General features: G+C 49.8%; 1 protein-coding gene across 2 annotated transcripts in view; it reads left to right on the top strand.

The window, feature by feature from the left end:
• The window catches only part of IMP3 (IMP U3 small nucleolar ribonucleoprotein 3), a 165545-nt gene extending 157050 nt beyond the window's left edge, over positions 1 to 8495 (top strand). For both annotated transcript variants that reach the window (XM_086964453.1, XM_086964455.1), the window contains one exon: positions 7988 to 8495. In XM_086964453.1, the coding sequence (XP_086820579.1) occupies positions 7988 to 8014 (27 nt within the window). In that variant the 3' untranslated portion in view covers positions 8015 to 8495. The remainder of the gene's footprint in view (positions 1 to 7987) is intronic.
• Positions 8496 to 13035: the final 4540 nt, after the last annotated feature.

Genomic DNA, 13035 nt, shown 5'->3' with positions numbered 1-13035 from the left:
GAAACTTCCGCTTAACCTAGCAAGATGAAACTTTAGACACATACACTAGAGGTGTGTACCAGTGTAGGAACACCAGCGTTGCTGAGTTACCTCACCCACAGGAAGCGGGTGCACAGGTGCGAAGTAGTTGTCGGGTTTTGTCACGCTGGTTAATGGTGCTTGGAGCTGAAGATGCTGCAGGCGTCGAGACGAGAAGTGTCCGGTGTGATCCAAGGGTGGATCGAAGATAAAGATGATCTGAAAGCAGTGGGGACAGAGTCTGGGTCACTCAGCAGTGACCAGGGTGGAACCAGAAGGAACCAGGCAATGTCGGGCGCTTTCAGGTCGCTGACGGGAAGCTTCTCTCTGCTGCCACGTGGACTCTGGGGCACCAAGGATGTCCAGGAGTGGATCACGAGCTGTCCCACGAAGGCTCTCGCTGTTGGCGGTGTCGGCTTCCGGATTGGAGCAAACAACCCTTGGCAAGCGCAACCCACGCCGGACTCGAAGATAGCTTAATACTCGGACCAGGAGGGTCAGAGCGGGTGCTCCTTTTCAGAGGAGAGAGTGCAAGTCTGGAGCAACCAGATTCACAAGTTAGATTTCAGGGTTCGTCGGCACAGCGGCCACAAGCCAACGGGCATGTGACCGGGCCAACGCGTTGAGCCAAAAGATGCAGAAGGGCCCCTCGCAGCACTCGATGAGTGTAGAGGGGTGAGCTTCGTTGCAAGAGAGGCTCAGGGTGGGGGCTTCTCAAACCCCAATGCACAGCTTCAAGGGTCACTCGTGGGCTGCACGGTCAGCGTCTTGTGGTCTTTCCAAGATGGCGGGCCCCACGCTTCCGGTCGCCTCCACGGGTCTCAGCTTTGCAGGGAGTGTGGATCGGGCAGTTGGAAGGCAGGCACGCTTGGTCTTGTCGAACTCTGTCGCTCGAGTTCCCGCGGGAACTGCACCAAAGCAAACGTCGAGGTGCTGGATGGTGCCTGTTTGCACAGGGTGGTCATTCCTTGACCAAAAGGGAAATTCTTCAGTCTTCTACGTCTAGTAGGATGTCGAAGGGTCCAGAGTTTCGTTTCATAAGTTTCAGTCAGGATAATCTGAGTGCGTTGGCACTGCTCCCATTCTTGTACCAATCTAGGGGGCTGGATTACCTGCTACGTCCCTCCTATGGGTGGGACCCAGGAAGGGGGTGGTTACACCCCTTTCCCTTTATCCAGGGTCGCGCTGGGACTGGGGCTGGTGTGCCCCAGAACCGGTTTGACCGGATTATGCAAAGGGAAGCCTTGTGCTCCCCAGGCACTGTCTGGTTGCTTTCAAACCTCCCTGCTACAATCCACTATCTCCTGTCTGGGGTGGTGTGACACCTCCCGTGACAGGAAAGCCTTTGTCCAGGCCACCTCGGCTGAGTTTCGGTCAGCAGCAGGAGGTCAGACTTGTGTCTGTGGCAGAAGCGTCCATTTTGTGATGCTGAGGCTCTTTTAAAATCAACCGCGTTTTAGCAAAGTAACATGTCTTCTCCCTCTAGAGGGGTGGAATGCTATCCCCGTCGACAGGACTGTCGAGGGGATAGTATTCCAAATCGTATGACACCTTGCACGACATGTTTTGATAAAGCCAAACCAAAGTTAACATATAACCGCGATGGATTATAATGCACATAATAGTATATGGTATGGCATTATCCCGGAACAGCTTAGGGAATTGGTCCCGACAGTTGCAGACAGGCTCAGCTCATGCTAGAGCACCTTCTCACATAAAACCAAGCACTCTGCCTCCAGGATTGTTAAGGCCTGCCCTAGGAGTGACTTATAGGTATATATGTGTCCAGATAGGTTTAGATATAGGCATACTATATCTAAGCAAGAGGTGATTACACCAACTTGCCCCAGCTGAGTGATCAGCCAGTTGTGTCAATTTTGGATAGCCAGCCAGGGGTGGCAAAAGATGTGCTGCAGCCCCTGGTAGGCCTTGGATGCACCTAGGCCCTGGGCACCTATAGTGCTCTGTACAGGGGCTGATAAGGTGACCCAAGCCAATTTAGTTATGCACCTAGGGTACATGGAATCCATTTTACAGAGAGAGCAGATAGCCTGGGGCCCTGATTAGCAGGGAACCAGGCCAACTAAGTCGAAAACCAGCTAAACACAAGGCAAAAAATCTGGGGTAACCATAGTCCGGTATCCACCTTCCTACAATGGCGATCTATGCATACCATGAAATTCAACAGCTCTACATGCCAAGAACAGATTCATACTGTGCTAAGTAGCATTTTCCTTACATTCTAGCGCTCCATTCTCAATATATCAGCTGATATTGTGCCCCAGTAGGCAGATTGTAATTGTACTACAGGTATATTCCCTTCCCCCCACTAGTCATATACAGTCTAAGCGCCCCCGTGAATTAACCCCCCACCCCCTCCTTTTATCAGCCACCTGCTTGAAGGATCACCCCAAAACTTTCAAGTGAGCGGCTGAAGTGAGCGCCTTACTAGTTTTTAAACTTTCTCGAGGATTCGTCAAACGGCCCCAAAGTTCTTGGCAAAACAAAAAATGCTCTTCCTATGGATACTATGTACTAGCTATACATACTTGCAACCCCTGTAGAGAAAAAAAATATATATATATATTCCATTGGAAAAGCATTTTTTGACTTGCATATAACTTAGACGTTTAACCTTGCATATAACTTTGACGTTTGACCAATCTTCACGGCATTTTACAAAGAAAGTGGCTAGCTTTGTCTAGTTCTGCATAGAAAGGTTCGAAGTGATTTGCCAAGCGGGGGCCAGAAAAAAAGGGGGGTCAAAAAATGTAGGTTTGCCATTCAATTTCCCATAAGGACTTTGAACACAACTAAAGCCCGTTCTACTGGACAGAATTACAATAAATTTGGCAGAGAAGTACCTGTTGGTCCGAAAAGAGCCCTTTTTAGGTCTCACCTGAGACCGCGCATGCTCTGTCTCTTCAAGACATTTAGTAAGTGGATTTTAAAAGTGCCACCAGAGGCTTTTGCTGGCCTACAGCTTGCGTTCACGAGCTCGTGCACAGCTGCCATCTGTGTTTTTATTGCTGTAATCAGGCTCTTCTGCTTGCACTACCCCCCTCCCTTTTCCCCCTCCCCCCTGGACAGCTTCATTTGTGTCTTCTAGCTGTGCATCATGCTCCTCTGCTTGCACTCCCCCTCCTCTTCGTCAGTTTCATTTGTGTCTTCTATCACTGTGAATGCTCCTGCTTCCACCAGGCACACACACCATCAGTCGTCAGTGCACGCTTCCACTAGGCATACACATCACCAGCCGTCTGTGCACGCTTCCACCAGGCACACACACCACCAGACGTCAGTGCACACTTTTACCAGGCACACACACTACCAGCTGTCGCACACTACCAGCCGTCGGTGCGCGCTTCCACCAGGCACACACACACCACCAGCCATCAGTACATGCTTCCACCGGGCATACACACAACCAGCCGTCAGTGCAAACTTCCACCAGGCACACACACACACCACCAGCCATCAGTGCACGCTTTCACCAGGCACACACAACACCATCCGTCAGTACACGCTTCCACCAGGCACACACACCACCATCCGTCAGTACACGCTTCCACCAGGCACACACACCACCATCCATCAGTGCACGCTTCCACTGGGCACACACACCACCAGCCGTCAGTGCACGCTTCCACCGGGCACACACACCACCAGCCGTCAGTGCACGCTTCCACGAGGCAGACACACCACCAGCCGTCCGTGCACGCTTCCACCGGGCACACACGCACCACCAGCTGTCAGTGCATGCTTTCACGGGGCACACACACCACCAGCTGTCAGTGCATGCTTTCACGGGGCACACACACCACCAGCTGTCAGTGCATGCTTTCACCGGGCACACACACCACCAGCCGTCAGTGCACGCTTCCACCGGGCACACACACCACCTGCCGTCAGTGCATGCTTCCACCGGGCACACACACACACCACCAGCCGTCAGTGCACACTTCCACCGGGTACACACACCACCAGCCGTCAGTACACTCTTTCACCAGGCACACACACAACCAGCCGTCAGTGCAGCAGGCAGGCTCTTCTCAGAGTTTCTTGGTAAATATTTCTTCGATGCCTGGGAGGGAGTGGGTCGAGTTTCCTTAAACCATCCTGAGTATGCAGGTGCAGTGCATGAACTCTGTGTGAGTGTGTCATGCTGCCTTGGTCTCACTCACTCCACACTTGTAAATTGCGCCTGCACCAGGCTTTTTCTCATTTGCAAAGTTCGGCGCATTCCCACAGCTAGGCAGCCCCCACACCCCCTGGAATGTCTGCTTCCTACTACCAGAATGGAAACAACATTCCGAGCAATGAAAACAAGTGCATTTGATGCAAATAACTGTTAACAAAAACCATGTCATGCTATTGTAGATCTGGCAACTTAAACAAAACAGCAACAAAAAACAAACAAGCATTGGCATTGCCAATAGGTCTCGCTGTTTGGACCCTTTAAGTATTTATGCATCAATGCAGCAGAATATCCTTGGTGCAACAACACCAATTGTTGCTTGGCTGAACACTTCTAAGGTCCCAAATGCGAGACCTATTGGCTATGGCAATGCTTGTTGTGATTTGGTGTAAATACATTCAGTTGCTGCATAGTTTCAAGTATATAATTTGTATATCGAAGGACGCAGGCCCTCCACGGATCCCCCATAGAGGATCCGGAAAATCACATGTCACCAGAGATGCTGTGATTGCATGACCACAACCTGACCCGGAGGTTGTGCCTGCCATTTTGAGTATCAGGAAAGGGTCCCTGGGTCTTAAAACTTATCGGAAAAATTATTAAAGGGTTTAGGGTGCAGGTATCCTGACCCCAGTGGTGTGTTAGGAGGGTGAGAGGGACCTATGTTGGGTACAAAATTGAGTCTTTTCCCACTTCACAAATCCCCTGTGAGGCTCAGCGCAGCCCCCGTGTTCATCTGCGATGGATCCGTAAATATTGACTCACTTTGGAAAGGGAAAAAATACTTTCAGACCTAGTCAGACACCCACACAGGACACAGGTATTCACACCCATTTATAGACCAACCCAGGCAGTCACGTACTCACTCACAGACCTACGCAGGCATTCACAGGCCTAATGAGCGACCCACATATGAACTCACATACCTACTTACATACCCACTCACAGAGACCCACACACCCACTCAGATCTGCATAGGCACTCACATCATCAACTACACAGACACTCTCACACCCACACAGACACTCGATCACCCACTCAGACTCATGCAGCCATACCAATTCACTGACCCACTCAGGCATTCATACAACCAGTGACAGACCCACACACCCACTCACAGATCCACACAAGCACTCACACCCACTCACAGACCCACACTGTCAATCGCAGATCCACACAGGCAGTTTCACAGCCACTCACATACCCACACAGCCACTCACAGACCCATGCAGGCACTGACAGACCAGACCCATTCACAGACCAACACAGGCACTCACAGGCCCAGTCACAGACCCATGTAGGTACTCTTACATCTATTTACAGACCATACAGGCACTCGGAGAGCCACCCACTTAGGCACTCACACTGCCACTTACAGACCCACACAACCATCACTGATACTCACATGTACCCTGCTACCCACTGACAGAAGCACACTCCCACTTAGAAATCTATGCAGGCACTGACAGACCAACTCACCCACAAAAGTACTCACAGATCTATGCGAGTACTCGCACTCAGTCGAAAACCTATGCAGGCACTCGTATACACACTTATAGACCCAGTTATAGACCCATGCATCCACCTGCAAACCCACTGCTAACCAGGCCCACTAGTGCTGGGCCTGGTTAAGGACCCAGTACACTCTCAATCAAGTGATCAATGTCCACCCCATCTAGCTGTTCACATGGGAAAAAAAGTTTGGGGGGTATCTGCAAGCAGCCAAGTTTGTTACAGGTATCTAATCAAATGATAAGCATGCAATCTACGGTTACAAGTCTCTATTAGAAGAACAATTTACTTGCCTTCAGTAACAAGCTTTCTGGCAGAGATTCTAACAGCAGATTCCTCAATGACTCCCCTGCCTCCTCATTCAGTGAACCGGGCTCTTTGTAGAATAAAGCTCCATCTTAGAAATCTGCAAACTGGTCAAGATTTATTGGATTTAGATCCACATCCACAGGCGCGAATGAGTCGGAAAGCAATTGAGGTCGGTGCACATGGATGGTGCAAAATAGGCCTGCACATGTCGCATCCTCTGGGAACGATGTAAGTGTAGAGTCTCTGGTGCCACCTGACTGCATGCAGGAGTACTGCAAAATGTTCAGATTGAGTAGGTCTCCTGGGTATTATCCAAAAGGTGAGGAATATGTGGTTCGATAGTCTCTTCCTGAAAGAGTATTACCGAAGGGAAGTAATTTGTTCATTAAACCATGTCTAGTAGCACTAGTTCCGTTGGCTAAAACACTCGTCAGTCACATGGGGTATACGGTCCTAATCTGTGGAATTTCCTGAATCCAGCCTCGCGGGCAAAACCTAACCACCTGTTATAAAAAAAAACCCTCAAACTGAAATCCTGCCATAGGCTGCAACTGACAAATGACCGAGGCAGAAACTTTCCTTGCTCCTACCCTGGATGGATATAGCCTTTAAACTTTTTCAATTTTTATCTGCCAGGATTTGTATTTTCGGCTCAGTTTTGAAGTAGCCAGAGAGCAAAATTCAGTGCTATATAAAACTCCTTAACCCAATGCCACAACGGGTAGGAGAGCAAGCTTTCCTCACACCCACTATGCGCAGCACAGGTAGCAGCAGGGCAAGCAAGAGACATAGGCAGCAGTGCACGCTAACCTCCTCGGTACACTGGAGGGCAAGCTTCTCCCATGCTATTCTACCAGATAATCCAGCACCCTCTAAAATTAGACTCCAAGCCATGCACTGGCTTTTTTAACCTCCCTGCGGAGACTGCCACCATGGCTCCCTTCCTTGAAGTTCTTTTCATTGGAGGGAACCACGGCAGTTTACCAACACCAACTGGTCAATTTCAGTGAATAGGTTCTGTCAAAAAAGCTCCGATTTGGCCTTTGATCATGGAGAGGCGAAGGCAGGAAAGAAACAGGAGAGGGCTAAAAAGGAGCATGAAAGCGCTAGACCAGATGAAAGGCCCGGTTTCTGCTTGTCCTGGATATACAGCAGCCCAAGATCGGACCCTCCTAATAAGAAGGTTGGGCATCTCGAAGACAGAAATGCCTTGTGCTGTACTTTATGCCTCTGTGGTCCGGCAGACACTACACAGTCTTTGCCAATCTTCCTTTGGTCTTGCCTGACTCCCCTGCCCTTCTTTCAGGCAGTACCACCTGCTCACCTGTTGCTTGCAGTCTGTTGTCCTTTTCCTCTTTGGGGTTCAGGCAGGAGATAGCGCAGGACCTGCTCTCCTCTCGGTGCCTCTGTCTTGAGGTCCATCCATTCCACTTCACATGTAGGCCATTCTTGTAGCCATTCTACAGCAGTTCTACCCCTCCACACACTGGTCTCTTTAGTTAGCCTTGTGGTCCTCCTGTCTCTAAGTACTTTCTGGTATGGGTCGCTTCTCAAGTACAGGATGGGTTGGACCGACCTCAATATTCAGCCTTGTTGCAGACTTCCCCAACTTCTAAGTGCTGTATTTTAGCTCGGCAATGGTAAGTTGTGCACAGACTGTTTGCCAGCTCCTGACACCCTGGAGAACTGTAGGGCAGTACCGCAGTTTTAGTATCCACTTCCAGGTGGCTCTGGCTGTTGCCTATCATGGAGTAGAAGCTTGAACAGCAAAATGTAGTTTCTGGTTCATGCCGAACCTAAACATTTTAAGTTCTTTCGTAAGAATCCAAAACCCCAATTATTATTAGTATCAATTGATTATTGTGGCACTGCTGCCTTAGCTGGTACTGTGACTTTTTTCTCATGATACCTTTGTTTTACACTGACCATTCTTTTATTATGTTTTTTCAGAGGGATGACTTTGACCTCGGAGTTTGAACCAAGACGTTCGTTTAAAGATGCTGCAGGAAAACTTTGTTTTTTTAATAAAGGTGTATTCAAGAACTACACCAACAGTATCTTCATTATCACGTAGACGTCTAAACATTAATGGACGAAGGAAGCTTTGTTGTGAATAAGAGGTAGATGTCTGTACAAGAAACTCTTGGCTACACCTTGAATCACATATACAAAACCTTTTAGTGAGTTTCGGAAGAGCTAAATTTGGAGAAAGCAGTTCTGGTATCCAGTTTGAAACGCCAGTCAAGTGAAGTAATAATTAAAATGTTTATATTTACATTCATCCAGTTTATTTTCCTAAGTTGAGAATTTAAGAGCCATTCGTAGATTCCACGATCTGGTTTACAAATTCCATGGTTGTTCCTATCATGTGTTCACTTTTAGAATTTCATTTTAAGCATTGTTTTCATTTTTTGCAAGATAAAATGTTGTTAAATTAAATGCTACGAGTTTTCAAGCATCTCTGCTGCCACGAGTTTTTGTTTGCTTTTGGCTTCAGCAGTGGCCTTTTTCTTGACTTTGAAACAGAGACGACTCCAGAGACCAAGGGAACATGCATGCAAATTGAGTACAGTGATGCGTGCTGCACAGCTCCAAAATAAATATTGAGTTGTGCTTTAAGTTAATGATGACATTTGTTTCCCATGTGTAAGACAAACAGCGTAGAAAACGGTCAAAGTCAATGCTTTCAGGAAACCTCTGAACACGGATGTCTTCAGTCTTGCTTACAATTGAAATCCTTATGTAATTATGTGTTGTGAATCGAGACCGTTTGACAAGGCCCCTCACCTTTCATATCAGACTCTGTCACGTGCTGGCTAAAGCGGACTGTTTCAATAGACACTTTCAGTATTCTGAAGAGAGGCGACGATGATGAGTGTACACAACCTCTAAATAAATAAGTAGTATTGGTATAGGTCCAGTTGAATACTCCATCTTCAACGGAAAATCAGTAGCCTGGCTCCGTTGCTCACGTCCTTCCTCTCATTGCAACGAAAAGGATAGGATTTGTCAACTTTCTGAGAGGCTGCCGCCAAATATTATATCAGGCCCAAACATTATGACCTCTTCTTAGATGTGGAGGTGCCTTCTCATTTTAGGTTAAGGTATAAACGAAGAACACAATACCAAGTCAAACGTGTACTTTTTCTCCCTTCGATTGATGTCTATATCACCTTTCATTGCAGACACCAAAAGGCTTGCATATTACCTCTGCAGCCGTGTGAAATCTTACATGCTATCCATTTGACCTGTATAAAAATCCACTTGTCCCATTTGGTGCCATGCAGTGAGGTGACAGAATATGGCAGCTGTCTCCTTATTTCTGAACTCGATCTAATTATGCCAATACTCCTATTATATCAGGGTTTGGATTGTTGAAAGCCTCCATTTATGCCTCATTTCTGATAATGCCAGACTCTGAATTCACTAGATTTCTATACATGTTGACTCTTTGAATGTGAATATACAGGGTCCGTTTAGGAATGGATTCTGTTAGGCTAGCTTTTTGATAATTGGTTGACTTCACAAAGTATTACTGTAAAGAAACCGAGCTTCTAGGTTGCTAATTGAGGGTTATCAAAACCGCTTAGTTGCACCTTCTCCAGTTCACCATATTGTGTAAGTTCGAGGCATGTGGGCTGCTGAATTCATATCTGTGCATAGATCGCCGCCTAGTGTTGGGTCCGGATGATTGCACATTGTTGTCCTGGAAGAGTCTTCGAAGTATCACGAGATAGGTGGCTCCTCCCCTGGACTACAGTGCGCATGGGCATCGCCTCCATCCCCAGATTGTTTTTTTCCGCCATTGGGTTCGGATGTGTTTCGGTTCCCTCTGTCGGAACCGATAGTTGTTCGACTTTCTACTCGAGACCAAAAGGTCTTTAGGCTGAGCGTCGGTATAGTTGCGTTCGGGTTTCTTGTCTGACTCTCAGCTCCGAACTCTTGCTACCCTTCCGCGTGCTTTCGGCGCGGACGGGCCTACACTACACTTCTGCTATGGAGCGGACACCGTTTAAGAAATGCCCGGTGTGTAACTCCAAATATTCACACCTCGACGTGCACCCCGTGTGCAATACATGCTTGTCACCGGATCATGACGAGGACAGCTGCATGGCGTGTTCGAAATTCCGGTGCAAGAAGACTCTGAAGATTCGTAGGGCCAATAGGCTCCAGGCTAAGTTCTCGGCTACAGCGGCGCCCCCGCCAGACGACATATTCCAAGAATCTGTGGAAGGCGAAGACGACGTACAAGGTTCGGAATCTAGTCCCGCGTCCGAAGGGGAGACCTACGACGCGGGTGATGAGGACTTTGACGAAGTCGCCGACGAGGTAGGGGACGACGATCGGGCTTTTGCCACTGTCGGGGATAGCTCGGAGACTAAGGGGTCAATCACCTTCATACGGCCCAGGTCGAGGGATCGCCTTCGGGCCTTACCCAAGATCTACTTATAAGTCCTACGTCCCCGCCTCCGGGCCCGGTCACGGACATTTATGAGACGCCACTCCCGTTGAAGAAAACGAAAGTGAAGCCGTCTGGTCACGCACCCTCGGATGCGAAACCGAAAGTGAAAGGGGCGCTGGGTCAGAAAGTTCTGGAGGCGTCAACTTCCAAAAAATTCAAGATGGCCGACTTGAAGAGCCACGCCAAGATGGCCGACCCGAGGCCCTCGGGGTCGGCGCCGAAGGCGAAGTCGACCGACGCGGCTGCGTCGGCGCCGAAAGGGGTCGGGGACCCGAAGACGGCTCCGAAGAAGCGTCAGGGCGACGACGCGCACAAGGCCATTGGGGACAAGGCGCGTGGGGCGTCGGCCCCGAAGAAGGTGCCTGCCGTCGATCCGACTCTCGACGCGGGAAGATCGCTCGAGCCGGTCAAGCCCTCTCCAACCTTGAAGAAGAAGGTGGCGGAATCCCTGCAGCGGATACGGAAGGACAGCATGGTTCCCGATCGGGACGCTGTGGCGCCTCAGCTCGCGCCGAAGTCTGCGAAGGCACAGGCGCCTATCCGTTTTACCCTGCCACCCAAGTCGGCGCCGAAGGCCTTCGCGCCGAAGCAGGGCGGGCCCTCGAAGGAGGTATTGACGCCGAAGGCTGCCTTGGTGGTGTCGAAGCTTCGGCTCCAGCCGCTTGCTGAAGAGGAACGTCGTGAGGTAATCATTGACGCCAACACCGGGAATCTGTCTCTCCTCAAGAGGAAAATCACCACGGAGCCGGTGTTGGAACATTTTCGGATCCCTCTCAAAAATAAGAGGAACTCTGCGGAATCTCTGGCTCTGGTTGAACCTGTGTCTCCACAAGCCCTGGGACACTCGCCAACGCATTCCGCCCAGGCGATGCGGACGAGGAAGACGCCGAGTACAACTATCCGGCGTACTTGGATCCGGAGGAGGAGCACGAACCTTGGTCGGCCGGAGGCGACCCAGAGGACCCGCAGTCGGGCCAGGACGCGCAACTTTTTGCTGCCAAAACGTCACCGACGGAGGACTCGGCGGCTTTCAACGCTCTGATCGAAAGAGCTGCGGCTAACCACGACGTCGAGCTACACTCGGACCCCGTGGATGTGGACTTCTTATTTGACACTTTTTCAGTGGCTGAGAAGTCGGTCAAAACGCTGCCAATGCTTAAAGGTGTGCTTAAACACGCAACGGAGGTCTTCAAGGAGCCCACCCGGGCGCGTGTCGTCAACCCTCGCATTGACAGGAAATATAAGGCAGCGCCCTCGGATCCAACATACATCAAGGGACACTTGCCATTGGACTCGTTGGTTGTTTCCAACGCTCGAAAGAGGGCGAACTCGCAGACCACTGGTGACGCTCCTCCCCCAGACAAAGAGTCCAAGATCTTTGAGGCCTCAGGCAAAAGAATTGCTGCACAGGCAGCTAACATCTGGAGAATATCTAACACACAGGCCCTACTTGCACGCTATGATAGGGCTCATTATGACACCTTGGAATCACTACTGCAACACTTGCCTGACCAGTACAAGGAGGCAGGAGAAATGCTGATTCAGGAAGGAAAGCTCATTACAAATGCATCCATAAAATGTGCACTGGATGTGGCAGATACAGCCTCCAGGGCGATCAATACCAGTGTGTTGCTTAGACGGCACGCCTGGCTTAGAATCTCAGGGTTCAAACCCGATATTCAAACTACAATACTGAATCAAACAGTTAATCCTGACCACCTGTTTGGCCCTGAGGTGGATGCGACCCTGGAAAAGATGAAAAAAGACAGGGAAACTGCCAAGTCTATGTGGGCCCTCCAAAGTCAGCAGTTTCGGGTTGGTTCCTTTCGCCGCTCCAATTCCAGAGGCACCTCAAGGGGTCAGGCATCGCAGTCCACACAGTATTACAAGACTAACACCCAAACCTCGTACAACAACAAGGGTAGAGGTGGCTATAGAGGCAATAACGTCAAGGGCAGGGGACGTGGAAATAACAGCTCCAGGTCCACCACCGCCAACAAGCAGTGACGTCTTGTCACTGCCCCCCGACCATACAACACCGGTCGGGGGAAGACTCCAGCAGTTCCTGCCAGCGTGGAAATCCATCACCACGGACAGGTGGGTCAAGTCTCTTATCCAGTACGGTTACTGTCTGGAACTTACATCCATTCCACCAAACATACCCCCAAGGAGCCGTCCTATGTCCGGCGAGCACTTGACCTTGTTGCAGCAAGAAGTTCTAGTCATGCTGCAAAAAGGGGCGATAGAGCTCGTTCCATTGCAAGAGCGGGGAACAGGGGTTTACTCCCTGTATTTTCTGATCCCCAAAAAGGACGGATCCCTCAGGCCCATCCTGGACCTCAGGCCCCTAAACTGGTACATTCTCTCGGAGCACTTCCATATGCTCACGTTACAGCAAGTGCTACCCCTACTTCAGCAGGGGGACTTCCTGGCTACGCTGGATCTGAAAGATGCATATTTTCATATCCCCCTGCATCCTTCCCACAGGAAGTATCTCAGATTCACGATTCAGGACCAGCATTACCAGTTCAGGGTT

This window comes from Lissotriton vulgaris, chromosome 1_1 (assembly GCF_964263255.1).
Source record: "Lissotriton vulgaris chromosome 1_1, aLisVul1.2, whole genome shotgun sequence".
Classification (NCBI taxonomy): Eukaryota; Metazoa; Chordata; class Amphibia; order Caudata; family Salamandridae; genus Lissotriton; species Lissotriton vulgaris.
This window is presented reverse-complemented; position numbering and strand designations above follow the sequence as displayed.